The sequence below is a fragment of the Suncus etruscus genome, chromosome 7 (assembly GCF_024139225.1).
Source record: "Suncus etruscus isolate mSunEtr1 chromosome 7, mSunEtr1.pri.cur, whole genome shotgun sequence".
Lineage (NCBI taxonomy): Eukaryota > Metazoa > Chordata > Mammalia > Eulipotyphla > Soricidae > Suncus > Suncus etruscus.
Genome location: NC_064854.1, coordinates 16882566 through 16902861, shown reverse-complemented (window position 1 = coordinate 16902861; position 20296 = coordinate 16882566). Strand labels below are relative to the sequence as shown.

Here is a 20296-nt window from a genome sequence, read left to right as displayed (position 1 = left end):
GTCCCTGGGAAGAGGCTTCCAGTCAATGGGACAGTGCAGGCAGGCTCAGCAGTGCCACCCGCTGACCCTCAAAAGAATCCCAAGTCACCTTCGACCCCAACACCTTCTGTGGAAGTTAATGAATGAATGAACAAAGTCATAAATAAATGAATGTTAAGAATGAATAAGTGAACAAGTGAATGAGATGAACTAATTGAATACATAGAACAAATAGAATGAATAGAATGAACAGAATAGAAAAGAAGTGAACACATGAATACACTTGCTCCCTGGGCCTGGCTCTTCTCCTAGCACCACGAGGGAAGCTCGAAAGCCAGTGCTACCTCAGTGGCCCCAAACCACTGGGACAACACCCTAATTGCTGAGCTTGTCAGGACTAGTTCTCCCAGAAAGTGCCCTGCGTGCTCCTCCCATCGGGATCCAGTGACTCCCCTTTCCCCTCCTTGTGTGGAGCAAGTGGCCCTTAGGGACACTGACCATAGACACAATCCCCTCCCATTTGGGGGGCGCTCTGGGCATTCTCAGGGGATATTCTACTTTCCCATACTTCAGCACAGGGAGAGTCTGAGAAGGTCGCAGCAGGTCGGGGGGGGCAGCAGGAAGGTTGGGGGATGAGCCCCCCATTGAAGATAGGATATCTAGTGAGCCTCAAGAAGCAGCCATGCCTGGACACTATGGACACTGGGCCTCCGTAAAGGGGATGGTGGAATAAGACACTGACGCTCACCCTGGGGGAGACCACAGGGCTGATGTTTTAGAAGGGAGGGATTGGCCCAAAGGAACTAGGGCACTGCCACAACCCCAGTGGCCCCATGACACACTGGAGGAAGCCCAGGAAGTTAAGAATCAGCACATGGACTTCAGGGACAGTGACGTGCTAAGAGAGAGGTTTAGCCACAGGACAACTCAGTCAGCCCCATGGCTCCCGCTGTGCATGGGCCTTGGCAGCCACCAGGGAGAAATTATTGTTTCCTAAATCAGTTCATCCAACTTTCAGAATCTTTTCTGAAGTTATTTCTGTTCTGAAATGTTTACAATAAAAAAAATTAGAAATAATTTAAAATCTACAACAATCGTTTTTTGGGGGGATTCACACCCAGTAGTGCTCAGTAGCCACTCTTGACAGGCCTTGGTAGGCTATCTGGGATACCAGGGATGGAACACCTATGCAAGGGAAAAACCCTATTTGCAGTACTATCTCTCTGATTCTATTTATAAGTCAGAGTCCATTGTAAAGTGGAAAATATTGTGTTGAGTGACAGTTTATATGGGAGGAGCCCATTTTTATTTTAAAATAATTAAGATATATAAATAGATATGGAGGAAGTCTTCATGGGCTTTTTCCTAATCTGTTTCTGAAGAGTGAGATTGGAATAGCTCTATATTTTTGCCCATTTGAATTTGTCTAGGGAGCAAGTATGCACATTTTAATAATAAAAAGGATGGGGGCCGGAGAGATAGCATGGAAGTAAGGCGTTTGCCTTTCATGCAGAAGGTCATCGGTTCGAATCCCGGCATCCCATATGGTCCCCCGTGCCTGCCAGGAGCAATTTTTGAGCATGGAGCCAGGAGTAACCCTGAGCACTGCCGAGCGTGACCCAAAAAACACACACAAAAAATAAATAAATAAATAAAAATAAAAAGGATGAAACCATTACTTTTTAGTCTATAGAATTTGCCAGCTCTTAAGAAAAGGTGTGGGGGGCCAGAGCGGTGGTGCTAGAGGTAAGGTGTCTGCCTTGCAAGCACTAGCCTAGGATGAACCTCAGTTCAATCCCGGCATCCCATATGGTCCCCCCCAAGCCAGGAGCAATTTCTGAGCACATAGCCAGGAGTAACCCCTGAGCATCAATAGGTGCGGCCCAAAAACCAAAAAAAAAAAGAAAGAAAAGGTGTGGGCCAGAGAAAAAGCACAGCGGCAAGACATTTGCCTTGTACACAGCCAAGCCACAATGGATGGAGGTTCAAATCCCAGCAGCCCATATGGTACCCCATGCCTGTCAGGAGTGATTTCTGAGCGCAGAACCAGGTGTAACCCCTGAGTACTGGTGTGACTCCAAAACAAAACAAAAAAAACAAAACAAAAGTTGTTATTCATTTTCTATCAATTGCTGTTTGTTCTGGATACGATTTTTAGCACTTTTAACAAATTGGTGCCTTTGATTGTTTAAAACAAATCCTTTTGTTCTTGTTGTTGTTGTTGTTGTTATTCTTTTTTTTTTTTTCAGGCTACACCGGCTGGCTTCAGGGCTCACTCTTGGCAGTGTCCAGGGGACTGTTCTTGTTCCCAGGAAGGAAACCTGGACCCCCAGCACCTTACTGTGAATTTATCTTTTCAATCCCCAAAACTAACTCTTTGCCCTCAGTGGCAGAGCTTATACTTTAAGGCTGTGAGGGCCTGAATCTGACCCAACACCAAGATTCTATTGTTTATAACAAAGAGCTATTTCAAGCTGTTTATAATTAAAGGTAGTCGCCTCCCCACTATGATATCCACACACTCAGGCCTGAATGGGTGGATACATTAGTGAAGGCCTCTGTCAGTCTCTGCAGCCATTCAGAACAGAAACTTCTGAGTGAGTAACCCTGGGTGCTGTGGCTTAGAGCTACCCCCTCAGTGCAGGGAAGGACAAAGCCAGCTTGAGAGCCCTGATGAGGGGGCAGCGTAAGGTGAGCAACCTTCATGGGGTCGCCTCGAAGAGGACTAGGCCATCACAGCCAGCCCAGTTGCTGATGTACAAGTGTAAGGCCCAAGGATTTCTCCCTCTAAGTCCATGATAAGGAACTGTAGACTAAGACAAGCCCAAAACCCTAGTAAGAGGTACTTTTCCACTCCTAGCTAAAGGCAGGGAGAGAGTTAAACTCGGGAAATAAAATCAACAACTGGTGCCCTCCAGGAATAAGGAAGTAGGGGGTTAAGTGAGCTTGGAAAATGAGTAGTCCTTTAACAAACCAAAAGTCTAAATCAGAAGATTCCCCTGACAACCAGGGTTCAAATTATAGTATCCCTAGACAACCAAGGATGAGCCAGATAAATCAGTGATTAAGACAACCTATACAATGAAATGATTTGTCTATTACTATTCTGTTAATGCTTGTAATTTTTATTTTATTTATTTTATTTTATTTTATTTTATTTTGGTTTTGGGACACACCCGGCAGCGCTCAGGGGTCACTCCTGGCTCCTACGCTCAGAAATCACTCCTGGCAGGCTCGGGGGGACCGAATGGGATGCTGGGATTCGAACCACTGTCCTTCTGCATGCAAGGCAAACAAACATCTTACCTCCATGCTAAATCTCTCCAACCCCAATGCTTGTAATTTTCATATAAACTGCCTAAAGATTGAACTCGGGGTCCTTGTCAAGACTCCCCTAGTGGGATGTGGCTCGGACCTTGGTTAACAAATAAACACTCCCTTTGGCACCTTGCATTATCGGAGGTGGTCTTTGACTCTCATTTCCAGTGTCAACTCAAACCTAACACGAGGACGTGGAATGAGGAAGGCTGTGACAAGAGGTGAGGAGGAATCATCCGCCCTTCCCAAAGAATCTCTCTCAGGGAAATTGAGTGTGGCAATGAGATGCTGTGGTGAGGTTTCCACAGGAAAAGGGAGCCCTACCTCAGGAGCACAACCAGAACACAGTGCTTACCCGACCTAAAGGAACCTTGACTCAGGGTCTTCCCAGGGACCCAAGAAGGGTGACCAGTGGCCCCGGGAAGGGGTGCTGATTCTGTGTCCACTTGCCCATCTGAACTGGCAAAAAATGTAGCAGGGCCTGAGAGATAGCACAGTGGCGTTTGCCTTGCAAGCAGCCGATCCAAGACCAAAGGTGGTTGGTTCGAATCCCAGTGGTCCCATAAGGTCCCCCGTGCCTGCCAGGAGCTGTTTCTGAGCAGACAGACAGGAGTAACCCCTGAGCACCGCCGGGTGTGGCCCAAAGGACAAAAAACAAAAACAAAAACAAAAACAAACAAAAAATGTAGCAGCTGGCAAGGACCCTGGGACCCCAAGAGGAGGACATGGTGAATGTTTTTGTCATAAGCGCAGTCTGCTGAGAGGACTGGAACTGCCACCAAGGAAAATTGGGAGGAAAGCTGAAGGTCACGGGTTGGGCCGTGCAGATACTGGAGATGTGACTTTGTATATCCAGGAAGGAGGGGTGAGGCCAGAAGTGGAACTAGGAGATGAAGTAAAAAGGCCAGGAGCTGGAAGTCAGTGATGGGGAAGGCAAAGGGAAAGTTACTGAGGACAAATGGACATGTGGTATGGTCATTTTGCCTGCACACACATCAGTGTTGTCTGGAACTGAAAGAAGGTATGTGCCAATTATGCTTCGAGTGGGAGAGAGAGAAGAGGGGCTAAGATATTACAACAAAGAGGGCAAATGCACCTCACATGGCAGTTCCATCCCCAATACTGGTATAGATTACCCCCAAGCTATGCCAGGAGTTAGTCCTGAGCACAGAGCCAGGAGTAAGGCCCTGAGCACAGAGGCAGGAGTCAGCCCTGAAGCACTACTGGCTGTGGCCCAGAAGCCAAAAGAAGAGAAAGAAGAGATAATTCAGGACAGACTTAAAGAAATCCAAGAGCCATCAGTCAGTTGAGGCCTGGGCTGGCTCAGATGACAGGGGACAAGCATTTTCTCAGGATCAGCCTTGACAAGAGAGATACAGTAGGCAATTTCTTCTTTCTTTCTTTCTTCTTTCTTTTTTTTCTTCTTTTCTTTCTTTCTTTCTGTCTTGTCTTTCTTTCTTCTTTTCTTTCTTTTCTTTCTTTGCTTGCTTGCTTGCTTGCTTGCTTGCTTGCTTGCTTGCTTTCTTTCTTTCTTTTCTTTCTGTTCTTTCCTTTCTTTCTTTCTTTCTTTCCTTCCTTCCGTTCCTTTCCTCCTTCCTTCCTTCGCTTCCTTTTTTTTTTTTTTTTTTTTTTTTTTTGGTTTTTGGGTCACACCCGGTAACACTCAGGGGTTATTCCTGGCTATGTGCTCAGAAGTTGCTCCTGGCTTTGGGGGACCATATGGGACACCGGGGGATCGAACCGCGGGTCCATCCAAGGCTAGCGCAGGCAAGGCAGGCACCTTACCTTTAGCGCCACCAGCCAGGCCCGTCTTTCTGTTCTTCTTTCTTCTTTCTTCTTTCGTTTTCTTTCTTTTCTTTGCTTTTCTTTCTTTTTCTTTTCTTGTCTTTCTTTCTTTCTTCTCTCTCTCTCTCTCTCTCTCTCTCTCTCTCTCTCTCTCTCTCTTCTTTCTCTCTTTTTGTTGTTTTGTTTTGGGGGCTACACCAGTGGGAAGCTCAGAAATTGGTCTCTGGCTCAGGGGACCATATGGGACACGCACGGAATCGAACAGTGTCCATCCTCAATATCTGCCACATACAAAATAAATGCCCTACGCACCGAGCAGCAATGGTCTACCCAGGTATTTCGTGCTCCCCAGAGATGAGTTATCCAGATGGCTGCCACTACTGAGGATACTAGAGGTGGCAGAACCTCTAAAAAATTGCCTGATGTAGAGCTAAGATCACCTTTTTCTATCCTTAACCACCAACTCTACTTTGAATTTCCTTCAGAACAAGACTTTTTGTTGTTGTTTTGTGTTTGGAACCACACCTGGGTGGTGTTCAGGGGTTCCTCCTGGCTCTGCAATCAGAAATAGTTCCTGGCAGGCTTGGGGGAACCATAGTTGGGATGCCAGGATTTGAACCACGCATTTGGTTCTGGGATCTGCTGCTTGCCAAAGCAAACACCCTACTGCTGTGCTCTCTGTCCCCAGAACAAAATTAATTCCAGTGGACCAGAAGGGTTGGGAGTTTGTCTGAGGGCAGAACCAGGAATCACCCCCTAAAAATTGCTAGGTTATGGCCCCAAGACACAAACAAAATAAAATTAAAGGGACAAATGAACAGAGATTCATGTGCTTATTTTCACCCTGTTCTGGTGCTGCACCTTTCCTGAATTTGTTTTTGTTTTTTGTTTTTTTGTTTTGTTGTTTTTGGTTTTTGGGACCACACCCGTGACACTCAGGGGTTATTCCTGATATGGAGCGTCAGAAATTGCTTCCTGGGGACCGGAGAGATAGCATGGAGGTAGGGTGTTTGCCTTGCATATGGAAGGACAGTGTTCGAAATCCGGCATCTCATATGGTTCCCTGTGCTGTCAGGGGCGATTTCTAAGTGTAGAGCCAGAGGAACCCCTAACGCTGCCAGGTGTGACCCCAAAACCAAAAGAAAAAGAAGAAGAAAAAAAAGAAATTGCTCCTGGCTTGGGAGACCATATGGGACGCTGAGGGATTGAACCACAGTTTCGTCCTAGGCTAGCTCACTCAAGGCAGATGCCCTGCACCACAGCTCCAGCCCCTGAATTTTTCCTTTTTTTTTTTATTTTTTGGTTTTTGGGCCACACTGTTTGACGCTCAGAGTTACTCTTGGCTATGGCGCTCAGAAATCGCTCACTGGGCTTGGGGGGACCATATGGGATCTTCCGGGGGATCGAACTGCGGTCCGTCCTATGCTAGCGCTTGCAAGGCAGACACCTTACTCTAGTGCACCTCTCCGGCCCCAATCCCTTTTCTTTCTAATGCAAGTGTGTCCGATTTATCCCAGACTTCCCATAGGTACCAAGGAACCCTAAGAAAATGAACAGAAAGTGGCCACTTACCCCCAGATTTCCTCTTATCTCTGGCTATCACTCAGGGGATGAATGGAGAGGGGGGGAGAGAGAAGAGAGAGAGGAGGAGAGAGAAGAGGAGAGAGAGAGAGAGGAGAGAGAAGAGAGAGAGAGAGAGAGAGAGAGAGAGAGAGAGAGAGAGAATTAACTGGCGACACAGGGGTTCTCCAGGAACCTTATTGATTCCAAGGGACGCATTTACTCCATCCGATTCCTGGATGGTGAGCCCTGCCCCATGGCCTCGAAGGGACCCTGCCTGGGCTTTGCTTATTACTCCGTTGCCTGCACCCAGACCCCGCTCTTCTTAGCAGGACCCCTGAGGACAGCTCCCATCTGTCAGCAGTGGGGGAACGCTCCATTTCTCTTTTTGTTTGTTTTGTTTTTGTTTTTTTTGTTTTTTTGTTTTTTGGGGGCCACACCCAGTGACGCTCAGGGGTTACTCCTGGCTATGCGCTCAAGAAGTTGCTCCTGGCTTGGGGGACCATATGGGACACGCGGGTGGATCGAACCGCGTCCGTCCTAGGCTAGCGCAGTCAAGGCAGGCACCCTGTAGCCTCTAGCGCCACCGCCCGGCCCCGGAACCTCCATTTCTCATGCATGGGCTGCAGCGAGCACAAGGCAAAATATGTGAACAAGGCAGAAGCCATTCGTGCAAACAGGAAGCAGCCAGCTCGCAGTTCTCGGGATCTGAAGGGCAGAGACAGTTATTTCTCTGCAGGAGTCTTTACTTGCCTCTGTCTTTCTCGTTAGGTTTTCTCCTGAGAGTGTTGAGTGAGTTTTTTTCGCTTGCTCAGAAGGAGGCTGGTCTTAGAGGCATGGGACCAGACAGGAGAAAGCCATGCAGAGAGAGTAAAATTGCCATTTGTTGTGGGTGTAAAAATTGTTCATCCCTGTCCCATATTTTTTTCTAAATTATGTTGCTTGGTTCATTTATAATTTTCTTATCACTTTTGTTAGTTATTATTTAAAAATCTATCCTTGGGCAGGAGAGTGATAGCACAAGCATTAGGGAGGGTGTTAGCCTTGCACATGCCAAACCGGGACGCAACCCAGGTTCTATCCACAGCTTTGCATATGGTTCCCTGAGGCCTGCCAAGAGGTGATATCTGAGGCACAGAGCCAGGAGTAACCCTGCTGAATGTCACTGAGTGTGGCCCAACCCCCCCACAAAAAAAAGAATAAATAAATAATTAAAAAATTCTTCCTTTGGGGCTCTACACAACCCAGACTCTAGCTCTAGAATATTATATTCTTTGCTCCTTGCTGCACACTCGCTGCGCTACGCACACACACACACACACACACACACACACACGGATTTTTGCTCACACCATCGTACTAAGCAGCCAGGGGCCCATGGCACAGCTGAGTGATCTTTTGGATTGACTTTTACTTGATTCTTAGTTGTAGTGGCCGCTGTGTACTATGTGTTGAATGTGAGTGAAACAGGGAGACATGCTGCGCCCCCCCCCACATTCACCATCTTGTTCTTTCTCACAAGACACCAGAACTCAGCAGTGGAGTTCCTAGTTAGGTCCAGTCATCTACACAGCCTGCTTTGTCTGGTCTTCTCTGCTTTTCTCTGGCTCCCCGTTGCCTTTGTCACCTGTTTGTGACTGTGCATTGCTCTCTAGTCACAAGACAAATATTCTGTGATTTCCTCCAAAATCTTGGTTTGATCCCTGGCACCACATATTGGTCTCCTGAACATCTCCCGGGACCACTCCTGAGCACAGAGTCAGGAATAGTTCCTGAGTATCATTGGGTGTGGCCTCAGAAACAAACAAAAAAACAACCCCTATTAACCTATTTCAGGTGTTATAAATGTATTTATTTGCTCCCCTTTTTCCTAGATGAATTTATTTAACTTTACCTTCCTTGCAGAATTATGCCTTGTTATAATGTATGGCTTTTATATTTGAAAGCCACTTACCATTTGAAAATGTTTACAAATTTTTTCCTTTATATAACCATAGACATGACAAAAAAGATATTTTTTTCTTAGACTGATTTAAAAAAAATTACTATGAATAGGGGCTGGAGCAATAGTACCATGGAATACCATACAGAATATAGAACAGCAGGGGAAAAAAAAAACCTATTTGTTAGAATCTGAGTGATATGAAGGGATCCTAGAAACATAACAAAAGAAGAACAGATTTGGGCCAAAGAGGTAGGACAGCAGGGGAGGGCACTTTGACTTACATAGAGCCAAACCAGGTTCAATCTCGACAATCTATTTGGTCTTCTGAACCCCCATCAGAAGTGACCGAGTAAAGAACCAGGAGTAAGCCCTGAGCATCACAGGGTCTAGACCAAAAGCATCACTTGTACACATACTATCAGCAGTGATGCTCTGCCCACCTGCCTCTAGACCCTTTGTCTCACTCCTTGAGTGACCTGGTCAGCCGAGTTTCTCAGCACAGGTTTGCAGTGGAAAATGACTTGGAAAATGTCTGAAAACTCTGTTTCCTCAGCTCCATGCCCAGGCTGATTAAGTGTGAAACTCAAGGTGCACAGCCTGACATAGGGTATGGTTTTGAAGGTCCCACGTAGTTCTGAGAATCGGCCAATGCTGCAACCACGGGTTTTTGGCAAGAACCACTCAGCCTTTTGGAGGGTGTTGAGCCATAAAGTCTAAGCTTGCCACAAAGTCCTGAACTCTTGGCCAGTGACCATGTCTGCTCTGAGTAATCAGACAGAAACAAGAATTCAATGCAAAACATAGTACTCCCTGAAAATCTAAGAAAGTTGTTCTCATTTTCCAAAACTATTTTTTAGCAGTTTTGTAAACTAGTTCAGAGGTGGGGTTTTTTTTGTTGTTGTTGTTAAATATATGTATGCCCTTCAATTTATTGAGCCAACCACTAAGAAAGTGAAAATTGAAACTTACTAGGGGAAAATATTTGCAATAGATACCACCAGATAGAGATGTTTTGTTAGCATATAAGAGACCCAGAACACTTAAAGGAATTCCTAATAATTCTATTAAAAAGAAGCTGCATATGTAGCGTAGGGTTTTTTTTTGGGGGGAGACCAACACCTGTTTGATGCTCAGGAGTTACTCCTGGCTAAGTGCTCAGAAATTGCCCCCTGGCTTGGGGGGGACCATATGGGACGCTGGGGGGATCAAAACCAGCGGTCCTTCCTTGGCTAGCACTTGCAGAGGCAGACACCTTACCTCTAGGCGCCACCTCGCTGGCCCCTATGTACAGTTTTTTAACATGAGCATGAGACCTGCTTGTCAGCACCAGGCTAGATTAAAAAGTTCCCTGGAAATATTATTCGCTAATGCTCCTGACCTAAGTTTGAAGCCTGTGTTGGCAGGGTTCAGCTTGAACAGTTTCAACCGTTCTGAGATTCAACTGAGGGCTGCAAGTTTCACTGGACAGTAAAAGATTCAATGGTCCAGGGAGTATGTGAAGGAGAAACAACACTGCTATTTCGTTAGAAAAATGCAAAGCACTGTAAAGCGCCTTCCCTATCAACAGAATCTCTGAAAGTAAAAATTCAGTGGTTAGAATGGTTATAGTTGCAGTATAATCATTAGCACAGAGTTCCTAAGGGACCCTGAAATCTTGCTCCTTCATCTCTGCCCGAGAAAACAAAGGTTGGTGCTCATATCTGTCCAGAAAGAGCATTTTCAGAGGAATTATATGACACAGCCCAAACTGGAAATAAATAGAAAGTCTGTCGATAGAGAGTGGAGAAAGGATTTTGTTCTCTTTAGACAGGGAATACTAGACAGTTCTCTTTTAGACAGGGAATACTAGACAGTAAGAGAAACGCAGGGAAATCCTATTGTTTGACACATGGCTCACTCAGTTCTGGGCTCCCCTGGCTCCATCTGAGTCAAGATTAGAGCAAAGTGAGATCCTGGTCCCCAGGTTTCTGGACTTGTTGTCCTGCCATCTGGGGACCCAAAGGAAGAATCTGAGGCTCTGCCGGGCAGAGAAGTTCAGAGCGGGTGAGATTAATAATGCAGGGACCATTGGGCTAGTGCTAAGCAGGTGGGTACAGGGGGGCAAAGCCTGCTTCCCAGTAGATTCCGTGAGCTGATGGATGATGGACGATGACCAATAAGTGTGACAGCGTCAGAGCTGAGAAAGTTACTGAGAAAAGGATCTAAAGTTTCCTTGGCACTGGAGGAGACACAGGAGGGCAAATGGGCTACTGTTGGGCTGCAGAGAACAGGCTCAGATGGTTGCACAGGGTAGACTCAGATCCCACAATCTGTCCAGTAAAATGAGGAGAGGTGCAGAAACTTCTGCCTTTCCTAAGATCACTGTGGGGGGATCCTGGTTTTCCAGGCTCTTGCAAAGGGAGGAAAGGAGGTGAACCCACAATTTCTGCATATACAAAGTTGTGACATGGAAAAAGAAAAGCTCTTAGGGGCACTGCCCATCTGGGTATCAGACCTCATGGGCATAGAAACAGGACTAGCCAGGGAAGAACTTCAGGAGTTCAGTGAAACCCCATGCATAGAGGAGATGCCAAGACCCCACTAGCAGATTGGGACCAAAAGAAACCAGGAGATTGACTGAAACAGAAGCCTCATACCCCAAAACTCAGGAGATTGGGCAGACTCGGCTCTGGAAGCAAATGCAGACACAGGAAATAATATACACACAGTTAAGGAGAATATAAATCAGGTTCAGGAATTTCCACAGCAAGCCTTTCAATCCAAGCAAGCAGATAGCTCAGTTGTGGAAAATCAAAACCACAAGCAGTTCTCTCTGAGACCGGCAGGCTTTATTGGGAGCCCAAAGAGCACTTCCTGGGGGTGGAGAACAGGTGGTCTAAGACACCAATCCAAAGGTGCTTCAATCCAAAGGTGCTTTCATTCAATGAGTAACAAGCATCAGCAAAGAAGAAATATCCTGAATAGAATGGAAACCGGTTAATCTAACATCTCCCCTTTTGAACTTTATAGAAAAATGCAGAAATATGAGGTGAAAACAGAGTAATTCATGTCCCAAGGTTCTAAGAAAAAGGTGGATGTCTCTATTTATTTATTTATTTATTCATTTAGGTTTTTGGTTTTTTGGGCCACCACCCGGCGTTGCTCAGGGGTTACTCCTGGCTGTCTGCTCAGAAATAGCTCTGGCAGGCACGGGGGGACCATATGGGACACCGGGATTAGAACCAATCACTTTTGGTCCTGGATCGGCTGCTTGCAAGGCAAACGCCGCTGTGCTATCTCTTCAGCCCAGATGTCTCTATTTAAAACAATAAAAGGTGGTGGCAGTTTTTTTGCATAGACACAGCAAAATGTTGGTGGAAATTAGAAAGAAAAAAACCTTTGCCTAAAAATAGGGTGTCCCCACCCATGAAACATCTTGCCATAAGAGCCAACTACAGGCTCGCAGACATACTAATTTGTTTAACTCCAAAGTCTTTCTTCATGATCCCAGGACAGATTCTCCTCAAACATGGTTGTCACAGACAGGCTTCAGTAATTAGAGATCTTGGTGTTTGCATAGGTCCTATGTCAAGGTCAGGTTGTCATGAAGCATCTCCTGGTATCATTTCACTGTTAGTGTGGCAAGGCATGGGAACTTTTCCATGAAAGCAAGTTGTTAATGCTTTCCAAGTCATCATCAGAGTGTCATTTAAAGCCACACTGGGGCAAATAGGTGTCAAAACAGTTCTAGAGCCCATCCTAGTAGAAGGTCAATTCCTAGTGTTGGTGCAGAACGTTGTGCTGGATTCAAAGATGGGACCCAAGTTTCAGGGGTAATTGGCCAATGTCCCAAGTGAATGAAGCTTGAGTCAAGTCACTATGGCAAATGTTCAGGGTGAAAGCCCCCCCCTCCCATAACAAAAATTTTGGAGTTCCCATTCCTAATGGATTGTAATTCCTCTCTATATCTAAAATTCACCATTTATTTATTTATTTATTTTGTGTTTTTGGGTCACACCCTGCTGCGCTCAGGGGTTACTCCTGGCTCTATGCTCAGAAATCATTCCTGGCAGGCTCTGGGGACCATATGGGATGCTGGGATTCGAACCACCATCCTTCTGCATACAAGGCAAATGCTCTACCTCCACCGCCATCTCTCCGGCCTTAAAATTTCCCCATTTTAATGTGCCCATGCAAAACAAAACAAAACAAAAAAACAATGCCTATGGAGCCTGAGAGATAGCATGGAGGTAAGGCATTTGCCTTTCATGCAGAAGGTCATTGGTTTGAATCCCGGCATTCCATATGGTTCCCCGAGCCTGCCAGGAGTGATTTCTGAGTGTGGAGCCAAGAGTAACACCAAAGTGCTGCCGGGTGTGACCCAAAAACCAAAAAAACAAAACAAAAACAAAACAAAACAAAAAAACAATGCCACAGAATACTAGTGATGCCTATGGGGGAAATAATATCAAACCAAAATATCCCTATAACCTAGTTCTATCAAAAGCACAAAACTCGAAGAATACTATCATCTATAATTCCTACAAATTCAAAGAGGAGGAAGGAAACTACATCCACATAAAAAGTATATAAAGAATTATACATATTGAGAAAATATACCTAAAGAAATATACAAAGGGGGCCCAGAGAGATAGCGCAGCGGCGTTTGCCTTGCAAGCAGCCAATCCTGGACCAAAGGTGGTTGGTTTGAATCCCGGTGTCCCATATGGTCCCCCGTGCCTGCCAGGAGCTATTTCTGAGCAGATAGCCAGGAGTAACCCCTGAGCACAGCCGAGTATGGCCCAAAAAACCAAAAAAAAAAAAAAAAAAAAGAAAAAGAAAAAAGAAGAAAGAAAAAGAAATATACAAAGGGGGCCTGGAGAGATAACATGGAGGTAGGGGCATTTGCCTTGCATGCAGAAGGATGGTATTTCAAATCCGTGGGCGATCCCATATGGTCGCCCTGAGGCCACCAGGGAACGAATTTCTGTAGCATAGAGCCAGGAGTAAACCCTCAGCACTGCTGGATGTGACCCAAAGAACCAAAAATAAAGTAAATAACAAAAACAAAGAATATAACAAAGGAAGATATACATATCCCATTTAAGTCTTTTGAAATAATCTGAGGGGGAAATAAAATCCAGATCACATCTTCAATTGGGCAAAGTGGAGTCTGAAAATATGACTCTCAGCAGTCACCAATCAGGAAATGGTCCTAGAGCTGAAGACGAGCAACAGTCCATTGTGAAGGGGGGATGAAGAAATGGGGGGCCTCGTGAGAGCAATCAGCAGTAGCTTCCCAGGCCCAAAGCAGGAGTTGGACTGGGAGGTGGGGTTCCAGTTCCTGAGGAGTTAAGAACTGAGGGGCCGGAGAGATAGCATGGAGGTAAGGCCTTTGCCTTTCAGGCAGAAGGATGGTGATTCGAATCCCAGCATCCCATATTGTCCCCCGTGCCTGCCAGGGGCGATTTCTGAGTGTACAGCCAGGAGTAACTCTTTTTTTTTTTTTTTTTTTTTGTTTTTGGGCCACACCCGGCAGTGCTCAGGGGTTACTCCTGGCTGTCTGCTCATAAATAGCTCCTGGCAGGCACGGGGGAACATATGGGACACCGGGATTCGAACCAATCACCTTTGGTCCTGGATCGGCTGCTTGCAAGGCAAACACCGCTGTGCTATCTCTCTGGGGAATTGACAGCTTTTATATCAGATAAAAGTCTTCAGCTACCAAATTTCTTTTGGATTATATATATATATATATGTATATATATACATATATATATATATATATACATATAGTAGTATATGGGGATTCTATTTTAAAAAGTAGGTTTCAATGTTCTCATTCTTAGCTGCTCATTAACTAGATTTTTCAGCGTCTCTAGAGTTTTGTGCTGTTCTGTGAGCCACTGGGAATCCAGATTGGAACGTTTCAATCTGTCATTCAATTAGAATTGGTGCGAGTGCTTTAACCTAGTGGCCCCAATTAAAAAGGCATAAAATGTTTGAGCTGGTGGGCTGGAGGGTGTTTGGGCCAGAGGCAAAGCTTTTGAGCTGATAATTTGAGAGGGCACTGAGTGAAGGACGTGATATTCCCCCTCTATTGCTTATGCAAACTGTGCCCCAGTGGGGTTGTAAGGAAACTAGAGCTGGTGTGTGATAGAAAGAGGAGTGACGGTGTATTTCTGACTCCAAGCACGTCAAAACCTAGCATTCTGACAGACAGATACTTGGGAGCAAGGATCACCACCTATTCCCTGTCAGTCTATAAGGTATTATCTTGCAAGGGTCCGAGTTGTGGGGTTCAATGTTTTCTTTTTTTTTTTTTTTTTTTTTTTGGTTTTTGGCCACACCCTGTGACGCTCAGGGGTTACTCCTGGCTAGTGCGCTCAGAAGTTGGCTCCTGGCTTCTTGGGGGGACCATATGGGACGCCAGGGGATCGGAGACGCGCGGTCCGTCCTAGGCTAGCGCAGGCAAGGCAGGGCACCTTTACCTCCGAGCGCCACCGCGCCGGGTTCAATGTTTTTAATGGCAATCACAGAAAGACTTCAGTGTCCAGAGTCAAACATTACTTTCGAAGCATCCCACTCTGAAATTTCAAGGGTTAACATTGGTTTTTCTTCCTTAAGCTTAGCAGTAAATGAAGAAACATCAGGGGTTTGTACTTCGTGAAACTTCTTCTCCGATACATTCTTTTTTGCCAGCCATAGCAAAAGGGAAGTAATAAAATTTGAGCTATGTTTTCACCTTTTTTAAAAGCCCAAAACTAAAGACAGGAAAAACAGGAACTATTTATTTTTCCGAATGTGGTCAGAATCCTATAATTACCAGATAACAGAAATACCTTTAAGAGTTAAGGGCGCTGGGGCTGGGAAGGTGGCGCTAGAGGTAAGGTGTCTGCCTTGCAAGCGCTAGCGTAGGACGGACCGCGGTTCGATTCCCCGGTGTCCCCCAAGACAGGGGCTATTTCTGAGCTCATAGCCAGGAGTAACCCCTGAGCGTCAAACGGGTGTGGCCCAAAAACCAAAAAAAAAAAAGAGTTAAGGGCGGGAAGGGGGGGGGGAGAGATAGTACAGCTATAAGGCGTAAGGCATTTGCCTTAGATGCAGAAGGAGGGTGGTTCGAATCCCAGCATCCCATATGGTCCCCCAGCCTGCCAGGATCGATTTCTGAGTTCATAGCCAGGAGTAACCCCTGAGCATCACTGGGTGTAGCCCAAAAACCAAAAAAGAAAAAAAAAGAGAGTTAGGCTGCTTCTCCCTATAATCAGGCCCATAGTTTCTGAAGGAATCAGTCCTTTTATGTCAGATCTTATCTTGTAAGAACACTGAGCTGGTATTATGGTGAATTATTCAGGGCAGGGAATATCAAGAGCACAGCTTCCTGAAGTGGCAGGTTTTAATGGGTATATTCTATGAAGTTCTCTTGGGCCAGGCTGGGAAGCTGAATTGTTTTTTGTTTTTTTTTTTTTTTTGTTTTTTTTTTTGGTTTTTGGGTCACACCCGGCGGTGCTCAGGGGTTACTCCTGGCTGTCTGCTCAGAAATAGCTCCTGGCAGGCACGGGGGACCATATGGGACACCGGGATTCGAACCAACCACCTTTGGTCCTGGATTGGCTGTTTGCAAGGTAAACACCGCTGTGCTATCTCTCCGGGCCCAAGGGAAGCTGAATTGTTGATGGAAAAGTTCCCTGGTTTTGTGAGGCCTGGAATTGATCCCTGACTCAGTTTCCTGAGACTGGATGATTAAATCTTGGCCTCTATGGGGTGGGTCTGGGAACCAGAGCAGAAAGGGGTGGCATCCTTCAATCTTTACCTAGATATCCCATTTGCCACAGGTTAAAGCATCTGACCTGAACTCACAGGGCTAGGTGAGGGGACTCTTCCCCAGTTGTTCTAGATATGAGTAAAAAGAGTGAGAGACAACCTACGCCAATGGAACCCTTTGGCCATACCTCAGGCAAAGTTCAGGTGGTTTCCTGGGGTGAATACACTGTTATCTCCTAACTAGAAAATTGTATCTGATTTGGTTCCCAGGGAGTTCGCCTTCTGCATAGGCATTAGGGTTATAAAGGGGGCAATAGAGATTGCATGTCCCAATATTCCGGCAAACAAGTAAAAAATTCCATGACAGCCTCGTCCCTAATGGCACAGTTTTTCTTTTCCTTTCTTTTCCTTTCCTTTTTTTTTTTTTTATTTTTTTTTTGGTTTTTGGGTCACGGTCCGGCAGCACTCAGAGGTTAGTCCTGGCTCTACGCTCAGAAATTGCTCCTGGCAGGCTCAGGGGGACCATATGGGTTGCCGGGATTTGAACCACAGTCCTTCAGCACTGCAAGGCAAGTGCCCTACCAGCCATGCCATCTCTCTGGCCCAGCCTGACAATTTTCATTGGCATTTTCAAAGGCTAACATTTTTATCAGGATCTGTTGGCTACCTTGTCTTTAATCTGCCTCGCATATAGCTTTTGTCAGTTTCTCCAGAATTTTGCATAAGGCTCGAACCCTGAAAATTTTTGTATAACTACCCTTAAATTCGGTATCAGCATAATTTTTTTCCGCGAAGCCTTCAAAGCGAGCTTTCTAATGAATTCCAAAGACAACAATTTTGCCTGCTTGTTTGTGGCTGAGATCTCCCCTTCCCCAATGTACAGCTCAATAGAACTCCTGCAACGGTAATCTTCCAGAGTGATTTAGGCTGGCTTCAACAAGACCACGATTTTCCGGGGCTGGGCGGTGGCGCTAGAGGTAAGGTGCCTGCCTTGCCTGCGCTAGCCTTGGATGGACCGAGGTTCGATCCCCCCGGTGGTCCCATATGGTCCCCCAAGCCAGAAGGACTTCTGAGTCGCATAGCCAGGGAGTAACCCGCTGAGCGTCACCGGGTGTGGCCCAAAAAAAAAAAAAAACAAACCACATTTTCCACAGTAAAAGTTGGGAAGCATTTAGGCAAGTCTTAGTTACAGTAGTAAAATTAAAAAAAAAGAATACCTATCATCACGCCAAGGTATCAAAGACTTACATACAAAACAGAAAAAGTGGAGCTATACTTCAAGTATGCTCTCTTAAAAATCAATTGAAATATTCTATAGGTTTAAACTAACCACAAAGGAGGTCAGAGATAGCATGGAGGGTAAGGGCATTTGCCTTGCATGCAGAAGGTAGGTATTTCAAATCCCAGCATCTCATATGGTCCCTTGAGCCTGCCAGGAGTGATTTCTGAGCATAGAGGCCAGGAGTAACCCCTGAGCGCTGCTGGGTGTGACCCCAAACGCCCCCCCCCAAATAAACCCAGAGATAGGTGAGGATTGGATTGCTTTCCGTAATGGGAGGAAGTTGGTTCTGGATATGTAGTAACTAAACTTTTTTTTTAAGATGGGGCACATGTTTATTTAACGAACATTGAGAAATAACAATACCTAATCATATGTATAACAATAATGCATAATATATATGTATAATAATAATGTTTGTTTCATTAATAGCATTTAAATATTCACAAATAAAAAGCATTGCCCTGAATTTTTGTCTTTTCCTAGGCCCTGCAAGTAGTAGAAGTGTGTCTAGACTTAGGAATCCTTTCTAGTTCCACCAGCTATCTTGTCCTATCATTCTGATGATCTCATTAATCCCTAGTACTTGGAGGATATTTTCTAGGCTCTTAGTTTACAAGAAGGAAATTTCTTTTTTTTTTTTTTTTTTTTTTTTTTGGTTTTTGGGTCACACCTGGCAGTGCTCAGGGGTTATTCCTGGCTCCAGGCTCAGAAATTGCTCCTGGCAGGCACAGGGGACCATATGGGGCGCCGGGATTCGAACCGATGACCTCCTGCATGAAAGGCAAACGCCTTACCTCCATGCTATCTCTCCGGCCCCGGAAATTTCTTTAGAGTTAAGAGGGCTTTGGAAATTATCTGAAATACTGTCATACACTCCCTTACCCCCAAGACTATACAGACAGCAAAACTGAACTCTGTTCTCTAGAACTGTGTGACCCCCTTAGATAGTCAGAAAATGGAGAGGAAACTAGGCACCTCAATATTTGAGAAATTTTTTATATGAAAACACTTTATTATATTTTTAATGTATAACATAGCAGTGATATCAAAGCTCATTTCTAATATTTTACTGCCTCAGTCCCAACCCTTACTTCCCCCCATCCTCCCATGTAGGTGCAGCTAATGACATGAAGCTCACCACATAGAGTGATAAGTGCAGTTAGAGAAATAACTACACTGAAAACTATCATAACAATGTGAATGAATGAGGGAAAAAGAAAGCCTGTCTCGAGTACAGGTGTGGGTGGGGTGGAGAGTAGGTAGATCTGGGAAATTGTGGTGGGAATCCTGCACTGGTGAAGGGGGGTGTTCTTTACATGACTGTAATCATACAACTACAATTATATTTGTAATCATGGTGTTTAAATAAAGATAATTAAAAAATAGCAGTGATATATCAGATTGTGTTTTCTCAAATGGCCAATTAAACAGTAACATTTCCCTGATTCCAAAAACTCAATCTCATCTGTCCTTTGGAGGATTCAGCTTCCTGCGACGTCTATGATACTGTCCACGAGGGTACCAATGGTGCTTGGTAGTAAAGAACATTTTGCTCAGCTGTTCTATCATGGGTCCTTGCTCAGAACATACATTTTTCTCTTGTAATCTGGTCTTTAGCACTTTATCATATGTTTCTTCATTATTCTGCACAGGATCTGGTCGAGGAATAGGTTTTGTGTGCTCATACGGAATGTCCACAGAAGGGTGGTAGCAAACGATTGTCCTTCCATCAGACGTTAAAGCAAGCTCAGCTTTGCAATTATAGTCATCTGGAAGAGAAGAAAACGTAGATTTGCAAAGACAAACACAATACAAAGCTCCATTTTGAATTGGAAGTAAATGTCTCAAGAGAGTTCTACCTGATGTTGCCCATTTTACTGCTGCTAGAGCCATGGTGAATCCAGAAACAACTTTTCTCCCTTGACAGCTGCTCACAGCAAATCCGCCATCTTGCCTCTATTTGAGGAATTTTTTAGAAATATTAAAAGATGATAAAAATTTACAGAATTCAAGAGCAAAATAAAAGAAATCTAACTTTGGGAATCAGTTTGATAGTACATCAGATACAGCATTTGCCTTTTTTTTTTTTTTTTTTTTGGTTTTTGGGCCACACCCGGCGTTGCTCAGGGGTTACTCCTGGCTGTCTGCTCAGAAATAGCTCCTGGCAGGCACGGGGGACCATATAGGACACTGGGATTCGAACCAACCACCTTTGGTCCTGGATCGGCTGCTTGCAAGGCAAACTCTGCTGTGCTATCTCTCAAGGCCCTAGCATTTGCCTTTTATGTGGTTGACCTGGGCTCGATCACAAGCACCAGTTATGATCTCTGGGTACCCTCAGAGTGACTCCTGAGCACAGAACCAAGAGTGATCCCTGAGAACTTCTGGGTGTGGCCCCAACCAAAAAATATAACTTTCAAGTAGTTTGTGAGCCTGTGATATCATGAGATGTAGCACATCAAACTTAAAACAACTATAAAACAAGAAGGTTGGTTGAAATAATTATTTCAAAGGTTATTTTAGAAATTTTGAGAGTTGATGTCAGTGTGTTTGCAATGAACACCTGTTCATTTAATGAAATTATATCTTAGGAATTGCATATGAAAATTAAAAAACAGAATATTACATAATAGTCAATAAAGGACATCCTTTGCCTTTAATTTTTTATTGATTGATATTTTGTG

General features: G+C 44.9%; 2 protein-coding genes across 2 annotated transcripts in view; one reads left to right on the top strand and one right to left on the bottom strand.

Annotated features, from left to right (window-relative positions):
* ANKRD16 (ankyrin repeat domain 16) overlaps window positions 1-20296 on the top strand; it is a 256684-nt gene that overhangs the window by 153228 nt on the left and 83160 nt on the right. The gene's annotated exons all lie outside the window — the stretch shown is intronic.
* Window positions 18995-19560, bottom strand: LOC126013299 (39S ribosomal protein L42, mitochondrial-like). The gene has a single exon (XM_049776335.1). The coding sequence runs from the start codon at window positions 19503-19505 to the stop codon at window positions 19074-19076; it is 432 nt and encodes a 143-aa protein (XP_049632292.1). The 5' UTR covers window positions 19506-19560; the 3' UTR covers window positions 18995-19073.